We start from the raw sequence: 26943 nt of genomic DNA, 5'->3' as shown, positions 1-26943 counted from the left end.
TCTGTTTTTGTGCCAGAAGCTGTAGTGTTTAAATATGTGAGGGATTTGTGAGAGGAGAGACCAGAGACCAATGGGTCCTGACAGAGAGCTTACGAGCAGCACTTACTATTGGACAGAGGTGCATTTCAAACGAGTGGGAATGAATGAACTATTCAAGGGGTGCCTGACTCCCTTGGTTAAGTGTCAACTCTTGATTTTGGCTCAGGTCATGATCTCACTTAGGTTGATGAGATGGAGCCCCGTATAGGGCTCTGTGCTGACAGCATGGACCCTGCTTGGGATTCTCTCTCTCCTCTCTTTCTCTCTGCATTCCTCTACCCCACTCACACACACTCTCCAAATAAATAAACATTAAGAAATATTAAAAAAAAAAAGAATGAACTATTCAATAAATGGTGCCTCCACATCACACCCCAAAATCATTTCCAGTGGATGAAAGAGCTAAATGCTCTTGAAAAACACTTTGGGGTGGGGGAGAATATAGTCAATTCTCACTATTTGTACTATTTGTGTTCTATAGAATTGCAGCAACTACTGGTTTCGTGAACACTGAAGCACTGCTCCTGGGGAAATACAGGGCTTGGTCCCTGTGAGACTTTGGCCAAAAGATTTTCATCAACTGATCAATAACATAACCTCATTTCATGTGTGTTTCTGTTTAAAGACACCTCCCTTCATACATATAGTTGATTCATGAACACTGAACTCAGGCCAGCAGTGCTCTACCTCATGCCTGAAGGAAACTTATCTAACACACCTGTTTTCTCTGAAAGACTCCCCACCCCCACTCCTACCCCAAGGCCTGCTTGCACGTAGGAACCACACTAGAAAGAACTCAAGCACTATGTCTCAGGGCCATTTTCAACAGTGAAATCACCACCACAAAGCACAAAAATACAAAAAAACGTGGCACAAAATATACCATGAGAAGGACGTTTGCTTGCAGTCTGAAAGCCGAACTTTCAGAAGGCAGAGAATTGCCTTGTTTGACCTCAGCCAGGAACATGTTTGACTCCAAATTTCACTGCTTTGCACACCGCCACCGTAAATATTGATTGTGAATATACATATACACATTCGTAAGGTTGAAATGTGTTTAAGCACAACTCGTATGTCAAGCATAAGTTTTACAACATTAAATAACAATCTTCAGTAAAATCAAAGTATATATTTTAGGTGAAAACTCCAACAAAGGCATATAATTAATTCCAGAGATTGGAAGCCCAAGAGAGAAAATGAGAGCTCCAAAAAGAACTCCAAGAATAAATAACCAAATGCGATTCAGAAAGCAGCCAAAAATGACTCATCCCGGACTGCCTTCAAACCACCATCTTGGGATTATCTGTGGATTTTCATATGCGAGAACAGGGCAGAAGCTCTATACACATCAGGTTGTACACAATCGGAGCCCTCAGCAAGATTCTGTTCTTTTGGAACCACTCTCAGTATGAAATTTTCTATCACTCACGGTTCGACCAGAGGCTGAGCCACAGGATATAGATGCATATGTGCCTATGTGTATATGTATGAAGCCACCAAAAGGGGCTTATGCAAACGCAGGAGCTGGTTAAGCAGTCTCTGTAAGATGGCCATACCTGGGGTTGGGGCTCCAAGGCCACACGGCAGGTAGTCCGCAGGGGAAGGTCAAAGCAGGCTGGAGCGCACAAGCACGCGCAGACACTCCACAGGAACAGACCGAAGACTGAAGACTGAGTCCCTTCTCAGCCTTTGGTGTTGGTGATTGGTGATGAGGTCATCCCGCAGAAGCCGGCGCCCTTCATCATGGAGCTAATACCACCTGGGCCAGGAGTCTCATCACGGAGCTAACACACACCTGGGCCAGGAAGCCAAGACGCTGCCAGAGGATCCGGGGGAACGTAGAGCAATCGCAGGCCTGGCAGCCAACAAAGTGACTCAGCAGGTCACAATAGCGTGTGCAAGCTACACCATGACCACTCCTTCCCCTTGTCTTCCCAGTCATTCAAGAAACTCCCAGGCCACCCATCTTAACCAGAAACATGTAAGAAAAGGGAATTCTGAGAAATTTAGTTCAGCTGGCCAACTTGGCACACTAGAAAACCATCACACTCTTCAACGGTTATGTCTCTTCAGACTCCCGTTTTGTTCTTCAGTTAGCTTTAGTAAATTATAATTTTCCCTAGGAACCAGTCCATTCACCTATTATTAAAAATAGTTATTTACCGTATTCTTGTGAACTAGTTTTAGCAATTTCTGGTTGCTACAGTTACATCCCTTTTCGCTCATTAATATGGTTATCTTCTTATGTTGTTTCTAATTTAATTGCATTATGATCAGGGAATGTAGTATCTTTCTTTTTGGTTGCTTGGTATTTGAGAGATGTTTTGTGGTCTAATACATGATCAATTTTTATAAATGTTCCATGTGTGCATGTAAACAATGTGTATTCTCTAAAAGTGATTCCAGAGTACACACGCCTGCAATTAGGTGAATTAGGTTGTCCAAAATTCTATACACTATTTTTTTATTTACATGGTCAATTCCTGACATGGGCATATTAAAAATCTCCCTCTACAAATTTCTCCTATTAGTTATGTCAATTTTTGCATTATAAATACGTTTATAATTCTTCTATATTCCAGTGAATCATTCCTCTTAGTAGTCAGTAATGACCTTTTACACCCCTAATGATATTTTTTTTGCCTCAAAGTCTATCCTGTCCAATGTTAGTATTGCTATGGTTTTAATTATGCTCTTTTTTTTTTTTCCTGCCCACTAAGGGGTTTCTTCTAACTTTCTTGCCAGCTCAACTATGCATCAAAAAAATTTTGTTGTATTTTATCCATTACTTCTAGAGTGTGTCCCAAGCGGGGTTGCAGGATATCTAACCTGGCATATTGATAGATCTTGAAGTTCTCAAAATTAGAAAAAAATGAAACATATACTCGCCTCTAAAGAGAAATCTATTATGTTTGATATGCGATCAGAATAGCAGAACGAATTGCACAGTGTATGCGTAACCCAGGCCCCATCTCACCAAAGGTGTCAAACCATATTAATTGTAGGACTCAATCTGAATCGTATTCACTTTGTATCTCCAACAGGCAAGGAAAAAAATATGCTTTTTCAAACAATCCACTCCCACAGCTTCCCCGAAGAATCTGATATGGCCCCCATCCCTCAAGGGTGGTTCCCCCACAATTGAGAATCACTAGTTTATGGTCTCCAAAGAAGATTCAGTTTAAAGACAGAAATATTTTATTCCATTACTAGGTTCGTATTCTTCCTCCCATCCCTCAGTCACTCACAGATGTTGCACTTTTCTCTGGGGCTCTGTGGGTTCCTTTCAAGATGTTTCCAAATGGCTCTGGTCTCCTGGTCCAAGAGGCCAACACGAGGCTCAAATCCTATTTCTACCTGGCAATGCAGGAGTCCCAACACTGGAGCCAAATCCTATCAGCTGACATTTAACCTAGTCTTACCAATTACAGCTTACTGGGGACTCAAATACCCACACTACACATCTGCTCATGGCATGAATGGGGGTCTACTTTTCTCTACAACTGATTATGAATTACAAGGGTTCTGGGAAAGATGGTGTCGGTGATTTGGGCTGCAAGGTTTACAAGGAGAGAAAGCCCTGGTTCTTGTTAAGCAAGGCTGCTCTCTGATTTGTTCAACTTATCCAATTTATGCACTACATAGAAAGCCTTTAGAAACTCATTAAAGTCAATGCTTCCGTCTTTGTTTAAGTCCATTCTTTCAGCGAGGTCATCAACTTGAACATCATCAATATGAATGTTGTAGTGACGATTGAAGAGTTTCCACATGGAACGAAATTCTTCCATGGAAATCAGGCCTAAAGGAATATAGAAGAAGGTGTGAGTGTTCGTTTTAAGACCCATCTAAGGGTGGGGTGGGGAAGCTATACTGACTGAATGGTCCCAATGAGAAGCTCACTACCATGTCTGACCATCAAGACACTGAAGGAAATGGAAAAGTCAGATCGTAAATATAAGAAACAATATGTCACTCTCAACTGACAAGTGATCCTGACATTATTCCAAACCTGGAATGAGTATACACCCATGGGATGGGGGGTAGATTGTGGACCGTGGGACCTTATGTGGTAGAGAAATTATAAGATCTAAATAAAATCTAAGGGAAAAGAACATCAAAGCAGAGGGAGAAGATACCCTGGCACTCAATTAGAGGACTGCAAACAGTGGCTATGCCATGTTTTATAGGCAATATTTTGCTTTCATATTTTGATTACTGACTTTTTGGTATTCCGTGATCTCTGCAGTTGAGGATTATCTGATGATTGTTTTAAAGTTTGAAAATAAGTATGGGGCACCTGGGTGGCTCAGTCAGTTAAGTGTCCGACTTTGGCTCAGGTCATGATCTCGCAGTTCATGAATTTGAGCCCTGCGTCCAGCTCTGTGCTGACAGCTCAGAGCCTGGAGCCTGCTTCAGATTCTGTGTCTCCCTCTCTCTGCCCCTCCCCACTCACACACACATACTCTCTCTCTCTCTCTCTCTCTCTCTCAAAAATAAACAAAAACATTAAAAATAATAATAAAGTTTGAAAATAAGTAATTGTGCATCAAAGCCAAGCAGAAATGAATTTTCATACCCCTGGGTCCCAAGAAAAGAATCTCAGGAATGATTTTTATTGCCAGGAGTAACTACTATGTTTAAATGGACAGTGAATTATCTTTTCATCTGTGCTGGTGATTTATGAAAGGAGCTATTCTTTTTCTTTTTAATTTGTTAATGTTTTATTTATTTCTGAGAGAGAGACAGCATGAGCAGGGGAGGGTATGAGAGAGAGAGAGGGAGATACCGAATCTGAAGCAGGCTCTAGGCTCTGAGCTAGCTGTCAGCACAGAGCCTGACGCAGGGCTTGAACCCATGAGCTGTGAGATCATGACCTGAGCCGAAGCCGGACGCTTAACCAACTGAGCTACCCAGGCACCCCTAAAAGGAGCTATTCTTATCTAACAGATACAGAGGCCTATATAGGGGCCATATGGATTTAAATACGGTTTGTGGACAAACTAAAATAGTAATAATCTTAAACATGAGTTTATCACCCCCTCCCTCCGCCCCCGAGTTAAACCAACTTTGGATGAAGAATGCAATAGATGAAAATAGAGTTCTGGTTTCCAAGAAACAGATTCACCCTTGCTTTTACTGCTACCGAACTTATCAAAGTTCATTTACCTGAGTGATCAGAATCAATGACATTAAAGATGATTTTCAGGTCAGATCGGTATCTGTACAGAGTTTCAATTAGAGTAGATTGAGCCTAAAATAAAGATGTTCTAAGTGTTAAAACACATAGAATTAATAACGGTAAGTTATTAATTAGTAAATGTTACGAATACAAAACATTATCACCAATTCAAAGCATGTGACTTAGATAGAAATTGAAGAAGGCAGGCCTTCCTTGGAGACCCAACCTTCTTTAATCAGAGATAGGACCATGCTCTTGTGTGAGAAAGCGTGTACAGTCTGCAGGGCCCATGCCAATCAGGACGCAGTGGACAGCAGCCAATATTTACTGAGAACAGCCGTGTGCAGGCTCTGCACTAAGAGCTTTCTCTGGGTTATTTCATCCAGTCCTCAACAAGAGCCCCAAAGAACAGAGTTATTATCATGTCCATTTTACAGATTAGAAAACAGAGAGGTAAAGTAAGTTTTGCAAGGTTCACATAGCTAGTGAATGGGATCTGATCTCAGCTGCCTGAAGCCAAGGCCCATGAGTTTGGGCACCGTGTAAACTGCCTCTTAAGTGAAGCCAAAGCGTCTTTTGTGTGGGTATTTAGTTCCCCACCTGCGCCTTGCTTTTCTTCTCTCTGCTCTTCTCATCTCCCCTGCAAATAGCTGCCCCAGTCTTACTTCCCATCAGCTCACTTTCAGCCCAGTGTTATAACTAATTGGCAAAGAGTTGTTAATAAATATGAGGCGGTGGTGTGGAGGGGGGTCCCTATAACTCTCCCTGGGGTATTCCCATTTTAATAGGAGATTTTAAATTTTACAAAAACTTAAGGCATAAGATGTCATGTCAGCAGGTCTATACCCTCACAGTTTAATAGGGACTCTGTTGAGGAGCTGAAGGGTGAGTTGTATGAAAGAGTGGGTGTCATATCTGGCCTTCTGCTGGATAGCCCATCAGAAAAGAATCATATGTGACGTGGATTTGCTTGCAGAAGCTTTTCCTTCTTGTTCCATTTTGCCTATCTTTAGAAAGCACGAATTTCCCAAACAGATCACAATGTACCCAGGAAAGCCTCCTTAGGCCTTCCCCAAGACTGATGCCCATCCGTTAGATGACTGATTCCACGCCCAACTTTTCAAGACGGAGTTCCTCTTACAGGTCATCCGAAGGGTGTTTCACTCCATCCAGGTTTCACTTGCCTCTTTCACAGGTTTCTGAATGTGGATATCCTGGAAGCTGGACATGTAGTTAATATTTCCATTTGTGTCTGTGGTGACCAGATGTGAACTCAGGGATCTCCATGGTAAGTTCAGCCCCAAAATGTTCTCCATGGAAAAAGCCCACTGGCTCATAGAAATTTTTCCTAAAAACAACAACATCAAGGCCCATATAATTGGTTGATGATTTGATAAAGAAATGCAACCTACTTGTCAGAGTCAGTGAGCAGCCTGGGGTTTTGAGGCCTGGGTGCTTCCTCCTCCCCCTTGTGATCTGTTCCACCAGGCCCCACGGCTCTGAGCGACAAATAAACTAAAGAAAGTCTCCGGCGCTCCACAGATCTTTCCCGTTCTGTTATGTGTAAGCAACCACACACTGGGTGCTCAATCTTTTTGTTCCTTTTTCTGATTAACAAAGTAAGGTGTATTTACAATAGACGATTTTAAAACACAAAAGGATATAAAGGATAAAAGATGACTTTCATTTTTCATATTTTGGCATGTAATTCACTTCTCATTTTCCAAGGTCCTATCCTTTCATCCCTCGATATTATATGTAGATTTTCAAAATGTAAATATCTTTATTTTTTCTGATTATTAAAGATATGCTCATTTGAAATGATTTTGAAGAAATAGAAAACAATGTTATTACTTCTGGTGTATACAAACATGGATATATATAAATATATCTATATTTTATCTTTCTTAGAGCAAAATATGCCTTGTAGTCTAGCAAATGTTTTATATACATGTATCTATGGCAACACACACAGCATACTTATTCTAATCTGAGTTTTTACTTACAAGAAATCATGGACATCCATCTGTGTTAAGAAACATAGAACTCTATCATTGTTTTAATGGCTATTAAACTCTTCCATTATCTCCTTAGGATCACTCCTATAAGTGGAATTACTGGATCAAAGGGTATGCACATTTTTAAGCCTTTTGACATATAATACCAAATTGCTTTTGACAAAAAAAATCCACTTACACTCCCATAAAACCACTCCCCACATACTTATCTGCCAAAGACATAATTCTTTTTATCTTTTTTAAAAGTTATTTTAATTCCAGCTAGCATACAGTGTAATATTAGTTTCAGGTGTACATATAGTGATTCAGCACTTCCATACATCACCCTGTGCTCACCCTAAGTGCACCCCTTAATCCCCGTCACCTATTTCATCCATCCCCCAGCCATCTCCCCTCTGGTAACCATCAGTTTGTTCTTTGTAGTTAAGAGTATGTTCTTGATGTGTCTCTTATTTTTTCCCTTGTTTTGTTTCTTAAATTTCACATATGAGTGAAATCATATGGTATTTGTCTTTCTCTGACTGACTTATTTCGTTTAGCGTAATACTCTAGCTCCATCCATGTCATTATAAATGGCAAGATTTCTTTTTTTATGGCTGAGTAATATTCCATTGTATATATATACCACATCTTATTTATCCATTCATTAACTGATGGACACTTGCATTGCTTCCATAGTTTGGCTATTATAAATAATACTCCCCTAAACATAGGGGTGCATGTATCCCTTTGAATTAGTGTTCTTGTATTCTTTGGGTAAATACCCAGTAGTGCGATTGCTGGAACTTAAGGTATTTCTACTTTCGACTTTTTGAAGAAATTCATTACTGTCGTCTACATTGGCTGCACCGATTTGCATTCCCACCAACAGTACATGAGTCTTCCCCTTTCTCCACATCCTCACCAATACCTGTTGTTACTTATGTTGTTGATTTTAGCTACACTGACAGGTGTGAGGTGATATCTCCTTGTGGTTTTGATTTGCATTTCCCTCATGGTAAGTGATGATGAACATCTTTTCAAGTGTCTGTTGGTCATAACTCTTTTTTTTAAATTAAAGTTCAACACATACAGAAAAATTCACAAAACAAATACAGAGCTCAGTGAATTATCACAAAGAGAATTCCTATGTAACCACCACCAAGGACAAGAAATACAACATTACCAAATCCATATGACTCCACTCATATGTGGAATTTAAGAAACAAAATAAACAAAGGGAAAAAGAGAAGCAAACCAAGAAACAGACTCTTAACTATAGAGAACGAACTGATAGTCACCAGAGGGAAGGTGGGCGGGTGGCTGGGTGAAACCAGTGATGGGGACTCATGAGGGCACTTGTCAGTGAGGGCACCAGATGATGGATGGAAGTGTTGAATCACTATATTGTACACCTGAAGCTAATGTTACACTTTTAATGAACTGGAATTTAAATAAAAACCCAAAGCTAAAAAAAAAAAGAAAAGAAAAAAGAAAGAACATCGCCAATTTCAAAAGGCCCCCTTGTGGCCTTTCACAATCACTACCACCTCCCACTTTGCTAAAGAGAGCCGCTATCTTGATTTCTAATACTATAATTTGCTTTTTGCCTTTTTTGATCTATATGTAAATGAAATCATGAAGTATATATTTTGGGGGAAGCCTGGCTTCTTTTGCTCAATACTAAGTTCATGAAATTCAGCCATGTTGCTCCATTTAGTTGTAGCATCTTCATTTTTGCAGCGTATAGTATTCCATGGTGTGAATATACACAACATATATCCATTCTACTGTTGGCGGACATTAGGTTATCTCCAGTTTGGGGCTACTACACACAGTGCTTCTAAGAACATTTCTCTACGCGCCCTTTTGGTGCATTGAACCTAGAGCTCAATTTGAAGAGAATTTATATCTTGACCACTTCAGCCCTTGCACATAGCAATACCAGTCCATTTATTTTAGTCTTTTAATTTCTCTTAATAATAGTTTAGAAATCTCATACATCATTAGGTTCGTTTCTACCAGCTATCAGTTTACACCTACTCTGCTCCAAATCTAACTTTCCTTGTCCTGTTTTGTGATACTGGAACTGAACCCTGTAAATAATTCTCTTTCGGCACCTGGTATAATGTCAAGAAGAGTACAGGAAGAATGCTCTAAGACACAGCAGAAGAAATACTTCTGGTATGCTCTCCTTCTTGCTTTTCCAGTATAGCATGGTTACCAGAGGTGTGTGGGAAATGCACTGGCACCCTCTCTCTAGTCAGTTTCACGGACACCACAGGAATGGCTTCCTTGCCAGGAGTGTGTGGGAGACACAGTGGTACACAGCCCAAAAAGGGTTTTGCTGGCACCCCAGTGGGTGGCTCCATCCACCATTCCGGGCTCAACAGCTACAAACCACCTTCGACATGAGACATCTCAGTGAACTTCCACCCCATCTAGTGGGCCACAGTCATTCTCTCTCCAATTAGGTCTGAATCTTAGCTTTGGTTGACAGTAGGCAACTCTTCCAAGTTTGTTCCTTCCTTGGGTTCACTTTCTTAGCCTTAGACATAGTAGCTGCGCCCCATAATTTCTATTCCTGTACTCTTTAACATTCTCTTTTAGCCATTTTAGTAATTAAATAGACTTTTACTAGTTAATAATTCTTTACATTAAATTTCCCAGTTCAAATTATTGCTGTTGGGACGCCTGGGTGGCTCAGACAATTGGGTGTCCGACTTCAGCTCAGGTCATGATCTCAGTTTGTGGGTTTAAGCTCAGTGTTGGGCTCTGTGCTGACAGCTCAGAGCCTGGAACCTGTTTCAGATTCTGTGTCTCTCTCTCTCTCTGCCCTTCCCTTGCTCATGGCTCTGTCTCTGTCTCTCAAAAATATATAAACATTAAAAAGAAAAATTAAAAACAAAAAACAAATTATTGCTGTGGTTTCTATCTCCTGAATGGACTCTGATTGATACACTAATATATGGAAATGCAATACATTTCTGTGTATTGACCTTGTGTTCTACAAGTTGTTAAATTCAGTTATTAAATCTAATAGTTTTTTTGTGTATTCAGGTTTTCTATATACTCAATTATGTTGTCTATACATGGTAACATTTTATTTCTTCCTTTGTAATTCTTATCATCTTATGTAATTTGCCTTAGCACAATGTTGAACCATATTGAGAGTAGGCATCTGTATTAGTCTTCTATTGCTGCTGTAACAAATTACCACAGACTTAGTGGCTTTAAAGGACACAAATTTATTCTCTTCTAGTTCTGGGGTCTAGGAGTCTAAAATCAGCTTTGCTGGGACAAGTCAAAGTGTCAGAAGGGCTGGTTCCTTTGAGAAACTCCAATGGGAGTATCTGTTTTTCTAGCCCTCTTCAGCTTCCTTGGCTTGGGGCACCTTCCTGAGTGTGTATCATTTTCAAGGTGTATCATTTCAATATCTTCTTCCATTATCACATCACCTTCTCCTGTGACTCTGACTCCTACATCCCTCTTACAAGGACCACTGTGATTATATCAATTCCACCTAGAAAATATATGATAGTCTCCCTAGTTCAAGATCATTATTTTTTTATTATTTTATTTGTAAGTAATTTCTATACCCAACATGGGGCTCCAACCCACAACCCTGAGGTCAAGAGTTGCGTGTTCCACTGACACGCAGACAGAGCCAGACAGATACCTCTGAAGATGATTCTTTTAATCACATCTGCAAAATCCCTTTTGGGATATAAGGTAACATTCAGAGATTCTGGGGATTAGGATGTAGACACATTGGGGAAAGGGAACTATTCAGTATCTTTCTCTCATCCCCAATCTTAGATGAAAAGATCTCAACATTATCCCATCAATTATGCTATTTTCTATAGGCTATGAAAGATATCCTTTATAAGATTAAGAAAAATTTGCTTCTGTTTTTAGTTTTCTAAGCATTTTCTAAAACCATGAAACCAAAGTAAAATACACCCAATAAGTTTTTCTTATTTTTAAAGAATTATGACTTAATTTTGTTAGATTGGTGAGTTACACTGATTAATTTCTGAATGTCAAATTAACCTGGAATTCCTAGTGTTTCTAGAATAAACCAAGTTGTTTTCTTTACATTAACCTTTTCCTAATATTTCATTTACAACTTTTTTCATCTAAATTTATGTCTGAGATTAGCCTTTAATTTTCCTTTTCCATAATGTTCTTATTAGGTTTCAGTATCAAGGTTATGCTGACCTCCTAAAATAATCTTCAAAGTGTTCCTTCTGTTTTTATTCTCTGGAAGAGTTTGTGTAAGACTCATTTTATTTTTTATTCTTTTTTTTTTTTTTTTTTTTAAGTAGGCTTCATGCCTAACACAGGGCCCAATGCAGGGCTTGAACTCTAGAACCCTCAGATCAAGACCCAACCTGAGATCAAGAGTCAGATGCTTAACTGAGTCACCCAGGTGCCTCTAGACTGGTTTTATTCTTTTTTTAAAAAAAATTGTTTTAATGTATATGTATTTTTGAGAGAGACAGAGTATGAGTGGAAGAGGTACAGGGAAAGGGAGACACAGAATCTGAAACAGGCTCCAGGCTCTGAGCTGTCAGTACAGAGCCCGATGTGAGGCTCGAACCCACAGACCCCCAGATCATGACCTGAGCTAAAGTTGGGCGCTTAACCTACTGAGCCTCCCAGGTGCCCCTAGACTGGTTTTATTCTTAAATGTATATTTTAATGGCTAATGAAGCTCAGGGCCTTCCTTGTGGAAAGTATCAAAATTTCAGATCCTATTTCTTCAACAGTTATAGAATTGTTCAGGTTTTCAATTTCTTTTTGTGTCAGTTGTGGTAAGTGTGTATGTGTGTGTGTGTGTGTGTACATATGTATTTTTGAATTTGTCCATTTAATCTAAAGTATGAATTCATTAGCATAAGAGTTTCCATAATACATCTTATGAGCTTTTTAATATCTGTAAAGTCTGTATGTACTAAATCTCCCCTTTCAATTCTGGCATTGGTTATTTCTCTGTCTCTTTACCTGGGTTTTATCAACTTACCAGTTTCTTCAAATAACCTTTTTTTTTTTTTACTTTGTTGATCAGAGTTTCATCTTTTAAAATACATGCATTTTCAATTCTTCTCTAACTTGTATCTTATATGTTGCATTTTCATTATCTTTCAGTTGCAGAATTCTAATTTCCACTGTGATTTCTCCTTTGATCCAAGGGTTATTTAGAAGTATATTTCTCATTTCCAAGCCCAAGGGGGATTTTCTGGCTACCTTCTGTCATTGAGTGATAGCTCAATTCACTACGACAGAAAATTTGCTCTGTATGTTTCCAATACAAAATTTGTTGAGATTTGTTTTATGTTCCAGGTTATAGTCAATTTTTGTAAGTGTTCCACATGTGCTTGACAAGAATGTGTATTCTGTGATGTTGAGCAGGGTTCTATATATGTCTTTTAGGGAAACTCTGCTAATCTTTTTTTTTTTTTTTGATGTTTTATTTATTTCTAGGAGAGAGAGAGAGACAGTGTGAGCAGGGGAGGGTCAGAGAGAGAGTGAGTCACAGACTGAAACAGGCTCCAGGCTCTGAGCTGGCAGTCAGCACAGAGCCCGACGCGGGGCTCGAACCCACAAACTGCGAGATCATGACCTAAGCGAAAGTCGGACGCTTAACTGACTAAGCCACCCAGGCGCCCCTCTGCTAATCTTTTTGTCAGTTCATTATTTTGGTTTAAGGAGTATTAGAATCACCCACTACAATGGTAGATTTTTCTACTTCTACTTGTTCTGTCCATTTTTGTTTTACATATTTTTGAGGCTATATTATTAGGTACATACACATTTAGAATGGATTCAATTGGCAAACTGAATAGTATATCATTATAAAGTGTCCCTTGTTATTTCTAGTAATGTAGATTTCCTTGAAGTCTACTTTGTCTAATATTAATAGAGCTATTCCAACCTCAGTTTTGTTAGAGTTTTCATGTTATATCTTTTTCTGAATTTTATTTTCAATGTTTTGTATATATTATTCCACTATCGGCTTCTGTTGAGACTGTTGAGAAGTCTGATATCAGTCTAATTGTTTTCGCTTTGTAGCAATGTGTACTTATCCCTGTTTGCTTTTAGGACATTTTTCTCTGCTATTGGTGCTCTGTGGTTTCTCCACAAGGGTGTATAGGTGTGGATTTAACTTTTTTTTTTATCCTCTTTGAGAAACATTGTACCTCTCTACCTGTGAATTTGTGTTGCTCATCAGTTCTGGGAAAGTCTCATCCATTATCATGTCAAATACATCCTCTCTTACATTCTCTCCTCCTGGGACCCTGAGAAGATGTATGTTAAACTTTATTTTACTGTCCTTTAGTCTTACCCTTTCTAATTCTGTCTTCAGCAGTGTCTAATCTTCTGTTTAACCCATTCATTATGGTTTTTTTTTAAACAAGTATATTTTTTATATCTATTTGGTTCTTCTTCAAATCATTTTTTAAATGAATGTCTGTGATTCCACCTTTTATTTATTTAAACATTTCTCAGTTATTTTTATTTGTATTTGGTAATTCCAATCTCTGATATCTTTAGGGACTGAAATCTGTCGTCATTTCTGTTGACTCTTACTGTAGCTTGTCTCCATCTTTGTTTCATGATCTTCGGTTATGAACTCACGGTTGATCTTAATCTCTGCATATATTAGTGGCCAAAATTAGGGATGCATCGGTGGAACATGGATTTGCATTTGCTTGCCAAGAGTCAAGGGGCACTACAAAAATAGGCCTACTTTAGCCACTTTGAGGTTCCAGGCTTAATGTGGAAGTCTCAGATTTGGCTTATCCATCTTTCTATTATCCTTTGGTCTAGTCTCAGGATTGAGGACAACACCAAAATTAGCATTTGCCCCCAGGACAATCTAGCATTTTGTGCTAGTTTGCTGCTCCATGCTGGTTTCAAAAAAACCTTTCATAAGAGAAAAATGTTTCCTAGATACTTATCTTACTGTGAGGCTAGTAGATGCATTACAATTCTGTATCCTCTAGAATCTAGCTGTTTCTTAACAGGAGAGCCTTCCAGAGTGTCTAGTCTGAGCCACTGCCAGAATAGAAGGCTTGCTGTTGTTTTAAGTTGAAAGAAACTTACTGCAAAAGAGTGATATGGCTTTTTTCAGGTACATAATGGATTATATTTTATTTTTATCTCTATCTTTCCTTGCTAGTAAAAGTAGATAAATCTTAAGAGAAATCTTAAGGAAGCAAAAAAAAAAAAAAAAAAAAGAAAACTGATTTGTACGTAAGCTGGTATGTTAAGAAACAGTAAGCATTACATAATTTTATTACCTGATTTAGTGCGGTCTTGAAGGTGGAAAGCATTAATGAGGTCAGTTTTTCGTGAAATTATTCTCTCTCTTAATATCCTGATGGCACTACTTTCAATAGCATTCACCCTATGTTAACAAAACAATTATTAGGTGAAAGATACAGAGATCATCATGTTTTGTCTTGTTTTAATGTGCTATGTTACCACTTACCAGTATCTACTTCAAATGAATTGTCTAACTTCAGACATAGCATGTTACTAAATGGTCAGTGTTTGTATATGTATGTATGTGTCTGCATATATTGTGGAATTTTAAAAGGATTACCACTGGTGTTTTCTTTACGATTTCACAGATTTACATGAGCAATTAATATCTGAGCATATCCAAGATAATTCTGAAAAACAAGAAAATTAAGAGGGACTCGCTATAGCAGACTTTAATATTTACTGTGAAGTTGCTGAAACCTAATAGCAAGTATTGACACAGGAGAAGACAGATACATGAGCGGAACATAATAGAAATTGCATAAACATACTGAACTATATATGGAACAATACATATGACAAAGGAGGTATTACAATTCAGTAGAAAAGAGTACATTTTTTTTAACATGTTGCTAGCATAGTTATCCGTCTGGATGCTAAACCACCTCAGACCATTTACAAAATAAATTCTAAATAAAGGAGGAACAGAGGAACAAAGTAACTAAGAGTCATATACTCCCCTCCCCACAAAAAGCAAAATGGCCAAGGTAAATAAAACCATATCAATAATAGCATCATATGTGAATAGATTTTTAAACATCAAAAAGCAGAGACTATGAGACTGGATTTCTTTTTTTAAAAAAAGACCCAACTATGTTTTCTATAGGAGATATACTTTAGTTTCAAAGATACAAAGAGCTTGAAAGAACAACAACATAAAGATGTAGTATGCAAACATCAACCATAAGAGAGTTAGAATAGCTATACTAACGGAAGACAGAATACACCTGAAGACAAAATCCGTTACTAGAGATAAAGAGGAATATTTTATAATGATAAAAGAGTCAATCAGTCAAGAAGATAAAACAATTGTAAACATATATGAAACTAACAATAGAGCCCAAACCTATATGAAGCAAAACTAGACAGAATTGAAGGGAGAAATAGATGATAATAATAATAGTTGGATACTTCAATATTCTACTTCCAATAATAGAACAAGGAGGCAGAAAATGAAAAAGGATATAAAAGACTTGAACAGAGGGGCACATGGTAGCTCAGCTGGCTAAGCATCTGACTCTTGATTTCAGCTCAGGTCATGATCTTACAGTTTGTGAGATCCAGCCACATGGGGGGCTCTGTGCTAACAGCTTAGAGCCTGCTTGGGATTCTCTCTCTCCTTCTCTCTGCTCCTCCTCTGCTCATGGTTTCTCTCTCTCTCTCTCTCTCAAAATAAATAAATACACTTTTAAAAAATTTTTTAAATTTAAAGCCTTGAAAAACACTATAAACCAACTAAATTTACTTTTTTTAAATGTTTATTTAATTTTAAGAGACAGAGACAGAGTATGAGGTGGGAGGGGCAGAGAGAGAGGGAGACACAGAGTTTGAAGCAGCCTCCAGGATCCAAGCTGTCAGCACAGAGCCTGACACGGGGCTTGAACCCACAAACCGCGAGATCGTGACCTGAGCTGAGGTCAGAAGCTTAATTGACTGAGCCACCCAGGTACCCCTAAACCAATGAAATTTAACAGATATGTATATAACACTCTACCCAACAACAGCAGAATATACATTTTTCTAAACCACATAGGGAACATTCTCCATTATAGATCCTCTGCTAGGCCAAAATATGTCTCAATATATTTAACATGATTAAAATCATACAAAGTATCTTTTCTAACTACAAAAGGAATAAATTAGAGTTTAATAACAAAGAAATTTGGGGGACTCACAAATATGAGGAAACTAAACAACACCATCCTAAGTAACCAAGACGTCAAAGAAGAAATCACCAGAGAAATTAAGACATGTTTTAAAATAAATGAAGATTAAAACACAACATGCCAAAACATATGAGACACACTAAACCAGTGCTTAGAGGAAAATTTGTAGCTCTAAATGCTTCTATTAAAAAAGAAGATCTTGAATCAATAACCTAATCTCTACCTTCAGACACTAGACAAAAGAAGAGCAAAGTAACCCCAAAGCAAGCAGAAGGACAGAAAGAATAAAGAGGAGGGGAAACTACAGGCATACATGTTTTACCAGGATTCACTTCATTGCACTTCACAGGTATTTTTTATATATTGAAGGTTCGTGGCAACCCTGCATCAAGCAAGTCTATTAGCAAAATTTTTCAAATAACATTCGCTCACTTCGTGTCTCTGTGTCATATTTTGGTAATTCACACAATATTTCAGACCTTCTCATTATTATAGTATTTGTTATGTTGATCTCTGATGTTAGTATTGTCATTTTGTTTTGGGGGCCACAAACCCTGCCCATACTTAATTGATAAATACAGTGTGCGTTCTAACTTCTCCACGGGCCAGCCATTCTCATCTCTCTCTCTCTCTCCTTGAGCTTCCCTATTCCCTGAGACACACTGAAATTTGACCAGTTAATAACCCCACAATGCCAAATGTTCAAGTGAAGAGTCACGTGTCTCTCACTTTATTTTTAAAAGTTTATTTATTTATTGTTCTTTAGTAATCTCTACACCCAGTGTGGGGCTCAAATTCACAACCCCGAGGTCAAGAGTCACAGGCTCTTACAACTCAGTCAGCCAGGCGCCCCTCTCACATTAAACCAAAAGCTAAAAATGATTAAGCTTAGTGAGGAAGGCACAGTGAAAGCCCAGAGAGGCTGAAAACCAAGCCTTTTGTGCCAAACAGTAAGCCAAGTTGTGAATGCAAAGAAAAATTTTTTGAAAGAAATTAAAAGTGCGACTCCAATAAACACAAAAGATAAGAAAGTGAAACATTCTTATTGCTGATATGGAGAAAGTCTGAGTCGTCTGGATAGAAGATCAAACCAGCTCAGAGGCACCTGGGTGGCTCAGTCGGTTAAGTATCTGACTCTTTTAAATTACCAAAAAAAAAAAAAATTATTTTAAGTTTATTTATTTATTTATTTAGAGAGAAACAGAGACAGCATGAATGGGGAGGGGCAGAGAGAGAGGGAGAAGAGAGAGAATCCCAAGCAAGATCCTTACCATCAGCACAGAGCCCAACACACGGCTTAAACTCATGAAACCGTGAGATCATGACCTGAGCTGAAACCGAGAGTCAGATGTTTAACTGACTGAGCCACCCGGGTGTCCCAAGTGTCCAACTCTTAATCTCAGCTCAGGTCTGGATCTCAGAGTTGTGAGTTCAAACCCTGCATTGGGCTCCACACTGGACATGAAGCCAACTTAAAAAAAAAAAAAATCAAACCAGCCACAATAATGGTTTAGTCCAAAGCCTAATCCAGAGCAAAGCCCTAAATCTCAATTCTAAGAAGGCTGAGAAAGGTAAGGAAGCTGTGGAGGAAAAGTTTGAAGCTAGCAGGGGTTGGCTCATGAGGTTTAAGGAAAAGAATCCATCTCTATAACATCAAAGGACAAGGTGAAGCAGCAAGTGCTGATATAGAAACTGTAGCAAGTTTTCCAGAAAATGTAGCTAAAATAAATAACAGAGGTGGCTCTACTAAACAACAGATTCTCAGTGCAGATGCAACAGCCTTCTGCTGGAAGAAGATACCATCTAGGACTTCCAGAGCTGGAGAGGAGAAGTCAGTGCCTGGCTTCGAAAATCTAAAGCCAGGCCAACTCTCTTGTGAGGGGCTAATGCAGCTGGAGACTTCAAGTTGAAGGCAATGTTTATTTACCATTCTGAAAATCCTAGGGCCCATAAGAATTATGCATAATCCTCTCTGCCTGTGCTCTATACATGCAACAACAAAGCCTGGAAGACAACACACCTGTTTACAACATGGTTTACTGAATGTTTTAAGCCCAATGTTGAGACCCCCTGCTCAGAAAAAAGGATTACTTTCAAAATATGACTGCTCAGTGATAAGACGTCTGGTCGCCCAAGAGCTCTGATGGAGACGGACAATGAGGTTAACATTGTTTTTGTGGCTGCTAACACAACATCCATTCTGCAGTCCGTGGATCAAGGAGAAATTTAGACTTGCAAGTCTTATTATTTTGGAAATATATTTTGTAAGGCTATAGCTGCCATAGATAGTGATTCCTCTGACTGATCTGGGAAAAGTAACTCGAAAACCTGAAAAGGATTTGCCACCTTAGATGCCAATAAGAACACTCATGATTCACAGGGAAAGGTCAAAGAGTAACATTAACAGGAATCTGGAAGAGGTTGATTCCAACCCTTATGGATGACTTTGAGGGGTTCAAGACTTCCGTGAAAGAAGTAATTGCAGACATGGTGGAAATGGCAGAACTAGAATTACAAATGGAGACTGAGGATGTGCCTGAACTGCTACAATCTCGTGATGGTGAGAAACTCCAATTTTGAAAGAAGTTACTATGGATTAAATGCTGTCAAACAGCATCACATGCTACAGAGAAATCATTCGTAAAAGGAAGAATCAATCAGTTCAGCAAACTGCATTGTTGTCTTATTTTAAGAAATGACCACAGCCCCCCTCTAACCTTCAGCAACCACTACCCTGATCAGTGCGCAGCCATCAACAATGAGGCAAGGTCCTCCACCAGCAAAAACACTATAACTTGCTGAAAGCTCAGAAGATGGTTAGCAATTCTTTTAGCAGTAGAGTATTTTTAAGGTATGTACATTGTTTTTTAGACATGCTATTGCATGCATAACAGACTACAGTGTAATGTAAACATAACTTTTATATGCACTGGGAAACCAAAAAATTCTCCTGACTTGCTTTATTGTAACATTTGCTTTCCCATGGTGGTCTGAAACTGAATCTGCTATATCTCTGAGATATGCCTGTAAATGAACTAGAAAATAAAAAAACAATAGAGAAAATTAACGAAGTCAAAAATTGGTTCTTTGAAAACATCAATAAAATTGACAGTACTTTAGCTAGACTGGCCAAGGAAAAAAAAAGAAGACTCAAATTTCTAAAATCAGGAATGAAAGAGGGGCCATCACAACTGACCTCACAGAAATAAAAGATTATAAGGGAATATTACAAACAATTGTACACCAACCAACTAGATAACCCAGATGAAATGGACAAATTCCTGTAAGGGATACAAACTACCAAAACTGAGAAGAAATAGAAAAATTGAACATACCTGGAACAAATAAAAAAAATTGAGTAAGTAATCAAACAACTTCTCACAAAGAAAAGTGCAGGGCCAGATGGCTTCACTGGTGAATTCTACCAAACATTGAAAGAAGAATTATTCTTTAAATTCTTCATTCTCAAACTCTTCCCAAAATATAGAAGAGGTGGTAATACTACCCATCTTTTTATATGAAGCAAGTTTTAGCCTGATACCCAAACCAGGCAAATATCGCAAGAAAACTACATATCACTATAACATCTCTTAAGAATATACATTGAGGGGCATCTGGCTGGCTCAGTCGGTAGATCATGTGACTCTTTTTTTTTTTTTTATTTATTTTTGAGAGACAGAGAGCATGAATGGGAGAGGAGCAGAGAGAGAGGGAGACACAGAATCTGAAGCAGGCTCCAGGCTCTGAGCCTGATGCGGGGCTCGAACCCACGGACCATGAGATCATGATCTGGGCCGAAGTCAGATGCCCAACTGACTGAGCCACTCAGGCGCCCCGATCATATGACTCTTGATCTCAGGGTTGTGAATTGGAGCTCCATGCTCGGCACAGAGTTTACTTTTAGACATTTTTTTAATTGAAAGAAAAATGAATATAGATGAAAAATCCTTAACAAAATACTAGCAAACTGCATTCAGCAATATATAAAAAGGATTATATACCATGAACAAGTGGGATTTATCCCAGGAATGCAAGGTGTGTTTGACATCTGAATATGAATAAATGTAACATGCCATGTTAATAAAATAAAGAACAAAAACCACATGATCATCTCAGTAGATACAGAGAAAGTATTTGACAAACTCCAAACACTCTCTCATGATAAAACCCCTCAACAAAGTAGGCATAAGAGGGAACTTCCTCACCCAGATGTGGGGCATCTATGTAAAACACACAGCTGATATACTTAATGATGGAAGACTGAATGTGTCCCTCTTAAGATGAGGAACAAAGCAGGGATGTCTGCCCTCACCACTTTTAGTCAACATTAGTTGTAAGCCAAAACAATCTTGAAAAAGCAAAGCAAATCTGGAGGCATCACAATTCGAGACTTCAAGTTATATTACAAAGCTGCAGTCATCAAAAACAGTATGGCACTGGCACACAGATCAACAGAACAGAATAGAAAACCCAGAAATAAACCCACGATTATATGGTCAATTAATCTTTGACAAAGCAGGAAAGAATACCCAATGGGAAAAAGAGAGTCTCTTTAACATATGGTGTTAGGAAAACTGGACAAGCTACATGCAGAAGAATGAAACTGGCCACTTTCTTACACCATACACAAAATAAATTCAAAAAGGATTAGAGACCTAAATGTGAGACCCGAAACCGTAAAAAATCCCAGAGAAGGGCACAGGCAGTAATCTCTCTGGAATTGGCCCTAGCAACTATTTTCTAGATAGATCCCCTGAGGCAAGAGAAACAAAAGCAAAAATAAACTACTGGAACTACATCAAACTAAAGAGTTTCTGCACAGCAAAGGAACAAAACTAAAAGGCAACTTACAGAATAGGAGAAGATATTTGCAAATGACATATCCAATAAAGGGTTAGTATCCAAAAATATATCAAGAACTTCTAAAACTCAACACCCAGAAAACAAATAATCCAATTTAAAAATAGGTTGAAGAGGGGCGCCTGGGTGGCTTAGTCGGTTAAGCGTCCGACTTTCGCTTGGGTCATGATCTCGCGGTTTGTGGGTTCGAGCCCCGCGTCGGGCTCTGTGCTGACTGCCAGCTCAGAGCCTGGAGCCTGTTTCAGAGTCTGTGTCTCCCTCTCTCTCTGACCCTCCCCTGCTCACACTGTCTCTCTCTCTCTCCTAGAAATAAATAAAAATATTAAAAAAAAATAGGTTGAAGACATGAACAGAAATTTTTCCAAGAAGACATAGAGATGGCCAAAAGATACATGAAAAGATGATCATCATCACTTACCATCAGGGAAATGCAAATCAAAACTACAATGAGATACCACCTCACACCTATCAGAATGGCTAAAATCAACAACACAAAAACACCAGGTGTTGGTGAGGATGTGGAGAAAGGCGAACACTCATGCCCTGTGGTGGGAATGCAAACTAGTGCCATATATATATATACACACACACACACACACACACACATACACACACACACATACACACACACACACTGGAATATTATTCAACCATAAAAAAGAATGAAATCTTGCCAGTTGCAATGACATGGATGGAGCTAGAGAGGATAATGCTAAGTGAAATAGGTCAGAGAAAGACAGATAAATTATTTCACTCATATGTGAGATTTAAGAAACAAAACAAGCGGGCAAAGAAAAAAAAAGAAAGACAAACCAAGAACTAGACTGTTAATGAGAGACAACAAACTGATCATTACCAGAGAGGAGGAAGGCTGAGGGGGGGCATGGAGGAAACAGGGATTGGGGGTCCAGGAGTACACTTGTTACAATGAGCACTAAGTGATGTATGGAATTGTTGAATCACCATACTGTACACTTGAAGCTAATGTAACACTGTATGTTCAATATACAAGAATTAAAAATGTAAAAAGTGTTTTTAATTAAAAAAAAGAAAATGTGGTCTATCCATGTAATGGAATATTATTCAGCCATCCAAAGGAATGAAATACTCATGCATGTTACAACACGAATGAACCTCAAAACCATTGTGTTGAGTGAAAGAAGCCAGTCACATACTGTGTGATTCCATTTACATGAAATGTCCACACAGGTAAAGGCATAGAGACAGAAAGTGGATTACTGGCTGCCTAGAGTTGTTGATGGGGGAGGTGACTGGTGAGAGACTGCTAATGGGTACAAGTGGTCTTTTTAGGATGGCAAAAATGTTTAAAAACTAGATTATGGTGATGGTTGCATAGCTCTGTAACTATTTGTTGTATCTGTGAGTTGTATATTTTAAATTGGTCAACTTCAGTGTATGTGAATTATGTCTCAACAAAGCTGTTAAAATAAATTAGTTTGAGATTAACTTACTGATATAACACAATAAAATAAAAACTTGGTGTAGAGACATTTTTCTAACAGACGAAAACCCAAAAGATATAATGAAACTATATGTATAAATGTGATTTCATAGAACTAAAGCAAAATGAAGACACCAACAAAATATATGCAACATAACTGTAAAAATCCTCTATCCAGCATATGCAAAGAACTCGTAAAAATTGATCAGAAAATAACAAGCAACCCAGTATAAAATGAGGGAATAATATAAGTAGGAAATTCAAAGAAGAGAAAAATGCAATGGCCAGAAACATAAGATGGGTAAACTCAGCTGTCTAAAAAGTTGCTAATTAAAACAATGAGATTTACCATTTTGATCCATTGGCTTCGCAAAACTTTAGAAGTGTGGCAATATCTAAGACTAATAAGCATGTGCAAAAACTGGTATGTTGTTTTTCATATTGTTAATTGTTGTAAGTCTTTTGGAGTATCCAGCAAAATCGTAAATATATAAATCCATAAATACCCCATTTTGAAATGTTACGTAAAAACCCCCACTAACTTATGGCTGTATGTATGCATGTCGACGTACACACGTCGTGTGTTTGTTATACCATTGTTTTTAAGTGCAAAACCCTGGAAGCAACCTAGATGGCCGTCAGTTGAATAAAATTCAGTCTCTCCATAACTATTATGGCACATCTACTAAAAGGAATGAGTTAGGACTATATGTCCCAACTTGGAGTGGTGGTGATGATGTAACCTTTGCCGAAAAAGTCGGTTGTAGAAGGTGCAGTGTGATTCTATCTTTGTAAAAAAAATTTTTTTAAATATGTACATTGCTGACTGCCTTTCTTCTCCCCTGGGGATCTGTATTTGATGAGGAAAAGGATTTTTGCCTATTTTGTTCACCGCTGTATCACTTGTGCCTAGAACAGCGTGTGACGTATATAGTAGGTGCCGAAAAAAATTTTTATTCGATGAATATAAAGGTCTGTCTATTTTTGTGGGAGCAAGAAGAGATGGAAGGGTCCACTCCAGGCTATCAAGTTCAGTTGCATCTGCAGAAAAGGATTATTGAGAATGAGAGGGAGAGAAGATGATTAGCATTTCCTGTATATATCTTTGTTTGGTCTCACTTGTTAACAATGAACGTACGCATTTTATAATGAGGGCTACTTGAGGAGGCCATGTTAAATGGATAAAAGGTAGATAAACTATGGATGCCATCACATGGAGAGATACCCAACTCTTGTCATGTGCACTTGTGAGTAGAGATGGGACCAAGAGGCAAGAGCACACAGGGCTGTTCGGGGGACGGAGAAGACTGTAGGGTGCGGGACTGGCTGGATTTGGGGACCGCCTTTTCTTTACATCCAGTTAGAGGCTGTTCGTGGACACTGGTTGCCTTACCCATTTAAAATGGATTGAAAATTGCCCCTCTTGGTTTCAAATATGAATGTATTCACCACTGGGTGTCTGCAATGAATTCTATTTTGTTTATACCCGTGAGTAACCAATAAGTAGTTGCCTTCACTCCTGTGGCAGCTCTTAGAGACTCTGGCCTGGCTCCACTCGGTCACCAGCACCAGCGCTCAGAATTCTCTTTAGCACATACGCACCTTTGGTAAAGAGGCCTCAAGCATGTTGTCCTCGTTACTTGGTACTGGTAGAATCGAGGGTTCGTATCAGAAGACAGTTTGATGTAAGCGCCTCGATTGCTGCCTTCTTCATAGTAATTAGAAGCAGAAAATACAGTAACAACCTAATAAAAGCAAAAGAGGGCCAGGGTCACATTGAGTTAGTTCTCAAAAAGTCTTTCAGTAAAGTCAGAAATAGCTCAACTCCTAAAATGGCAAAAATCAAAGGTCCAGACCCATACACGCGGTCCAAGTCTGACAAGATTTTCTGTGGTTCCACGGGAGAGGCAACGTGTCCCCAGGAGTACCGACTTCCAGCCACTCGACCCTGTGGCGCCTGGCCTGGCAATCCTGTGTACGATTTCAGTCCCGCACGTTACAATCCTACTTCATGCTCGGCTTTGCAAATTCGAATTTTCCAAGCGGGTAAAGCCTTTGTTTTCTGTCCTTGTGATATTTGAGCATTCAAAATAAAACTTGTCTAGTATCAGTCTGATTTAGAGGGCTTAGGGCCCCCACAAAACTCGTCATGTAAGGGCAGGGAAAATAGTGGCCAGAATAAGGGCCCGGGACCACCATGTAGGGAAGGGACCAGCCTCAGGCCCTGGTGGAGGATGGCAAGGTAATACTTGTTGGTGACAGGAAACCTGGCTTGGGCCCAGTTCTGCCCCAATCGGCATGCTACTTGACAGGCTGTCTTCTGTTTTCATAGTACAAAGAAACCTTACATAATACTTGCCTCAACTATCTCACGACATTAGTATGAGCCTGAAATGAATGAATACAGTTAAGAAAAGCAAAGTTTTGAAATAGAAAAAAATGCCGCACAATTTGGTATTCCATTTGATTCAGTCCTGTTCTCTCCTAGAAAAGGGACAACTTGTGAGAGGAAACCAGTTCCTCAGCGCTCGCCTCTTCCAGCCTTACCAGACGGCCCTGAGGGAACCCAACACGCCCCACACTGGTGGCTGCAGCTGCAGCAGGGCCAGGAGAGAGACTTGCTGGAGCTGGCCCCCAGGGCGAAGACAAGGGGGGTGAATTTGTGGCTCCGCCCCGCACAGGGAAAGCACAAAAGGAGAAGGGGAGCAAACTGGATTCAGGGCTGCCTTTGCTGTGCTCTGTGAGGATAAGTACACTCTCAACGCCCCTGGGCTGGAAAGCTGCCTTTTGGTGAAAAAAGTATGAAGCCTTTCTGTGTGTGTACTTAGAGCTACGTGTCAGAATTTCTATCTCTGGGATTAGGGAAGAGCAGGGAAATGAGCCAACTATCTCTGAGGGTGGGGCAGGGCGAGGCCCCTTCACACAACCCGTGTGAACCCTGTCGTCTCCTTCCGTCTCCCAAAGCACGGCATGTTTATGGCCCTGGGAAGACACCTTCCCATGGGCCTCTAGGTCACACACATCCTGTGAAGAAAGACTGGGGCGAGGATACCTGTGATGACATCATCAACATGTTAGCTTACCTTCCCATCATGGCAGATTTCATACCCTTCGGGCTTACATTCATGAGACCTAATGAGCATCTTCAACTGGAATCTATTAAGAACCTTGGAGGTAATATCTGGTCCAAAGTAGCAGCCCCCTCCTCGACTTGTGTTTGGGTAGCAGCCTCTTTTGCCTCTGGGGTCGCTCCACAGAATATCGATAATCTTTGAACAACAAAGCAGATTAGGCTGTCATTTACAAGTGAGACTCTATCTTTGTAGATTTCAACTTATGTGTCAGAAATATGAACCCAAGTTATCCCAAAGTCTAACTATTTCTCATTCCTCCTTCAAACTTGTTTCATATTCCTCTCCTCCATGAATCTTTCTTCCAATAATTACAATGCCCACAGCCACCACAATCCCTTTCTACTCATCGCCAACGACTAATGTAGCAATAACAATAACCAATGCATCAATACTCCGTGGTCATGAAGAATCAGCCCTTGCCTTTGTTTGTGTCTTGAAAAATCTCATCATGATTGTTTCACAATTGCTGAATCTACCAAGTCACAATTCTTACATGGGACGTGAGTTCTCTTAAAAGAACGTCATCGTCATGTTCCAAGCAGAAAGCAGCTCTCCACAACGAACACACATTAGATGTTCTTTTTTTTTTTTTATATTTGTTTATTTTTGAGAGAGAGGGAGAGAGAGAGAATCCCAAGCAGACTCTGCACTGACAGTAGGGAGCGGGGCTCACATCCACAAACCATGAGATCACGACCTGAGCTGAAATCAAGAGTCGGACACTTAACCGCCTGAGCCACCAAGGCGGCCCCACGTTAGATATTCTGAATATGTTCCAAGAGATAATTAGTTCTCCCAACTGTGTCTTTGGCCCTGGCTTTTGTCCTTTTGAGCAGATCACATGAGGAAGCCTTTTTCTTATCACAAATATAGATAAGAGTTCATCCAAGAACACTTCCCTAAATCACCTCCTTTACTTTTTGGCCCATTGATAAGAGCATTCTCAGTCTTAGCAATAAATTCAGCCACTGACTGGTTTCCACAATGTGTCCTAAATCCACAGGTATTTCATTAGCATAACATTTCCTTTTGGGGCTGAAAGAGGTAAATGCAG

At 39.3% G+C, this 26943-nt stretch overlaps 1 protein-coding gene across 3 annotated transcripts in view; it reads right to left on the bottom strand.

Annotated features, from left to right (window-relative positions):
• Nucleotides 1-3214: 3214 nt before the first annotated feature.
• PPEF1 (protein phosphatase with EF-hand domain 1) overlaps nucleotides 3215-26943 on the bottom strand; it is a 119153-nt gene continuing 95424 nt past the window's right edge. For all 3 annotated transcript variants that reach the window (XM_039247364.1, XM_039247363.1, XM_039247365.1), the window contains 6 exons: nucleotides 25839-26024; nucleotides 24358-24500; nucleotides 14523-14629; nucleotides 6403-6566; nucleotides 5206-5290; nucleotides 3215-3838 (listed from right to left, as the gene is read on the bottom strand). In XM_039247364.1, the coding sequence (XP_039103295.1) occupies nucleotides 3630-3838; nucleotides 5206-5290; nucleotides 6403-6566; nucleotides 14523-14629; nucleotides 24358-24500; nucleotides 25839-26024 (894 nt within the window). In that variant the 3' untranslated portion in view covers nucleotides 3215-3629. The remainder of the gene's footprint in view (nucleotides 3839-5205; nucleotides 5291-6402; nucleotides 6567-14522; nucleotides 14630-24357; nucleotides 24501-25838; nucleotides 26025-26943) is intronic.

This window comes from Hyaena hyaena, unplaced genomic scaffold, assembly GCF_003009895.1.
Source record: "Hyaena hyaena isolate Hyena2069 unplaced genomic scaffold, ASM300989v1 scaffold_295, whole genome shotgun sequence".
In the NCBI taxonomy this organism is placed as follows: Eukaryota; Metazoa; Chordata; class Mammalia; order Carnivora; family Hyaenidae; genus Hyaena; species Hyaena hyaena.
Note: the sequence above shows the minus strand (reverse complement) of the source record. Positions and strands in the feature narration are given on the sequence as shown.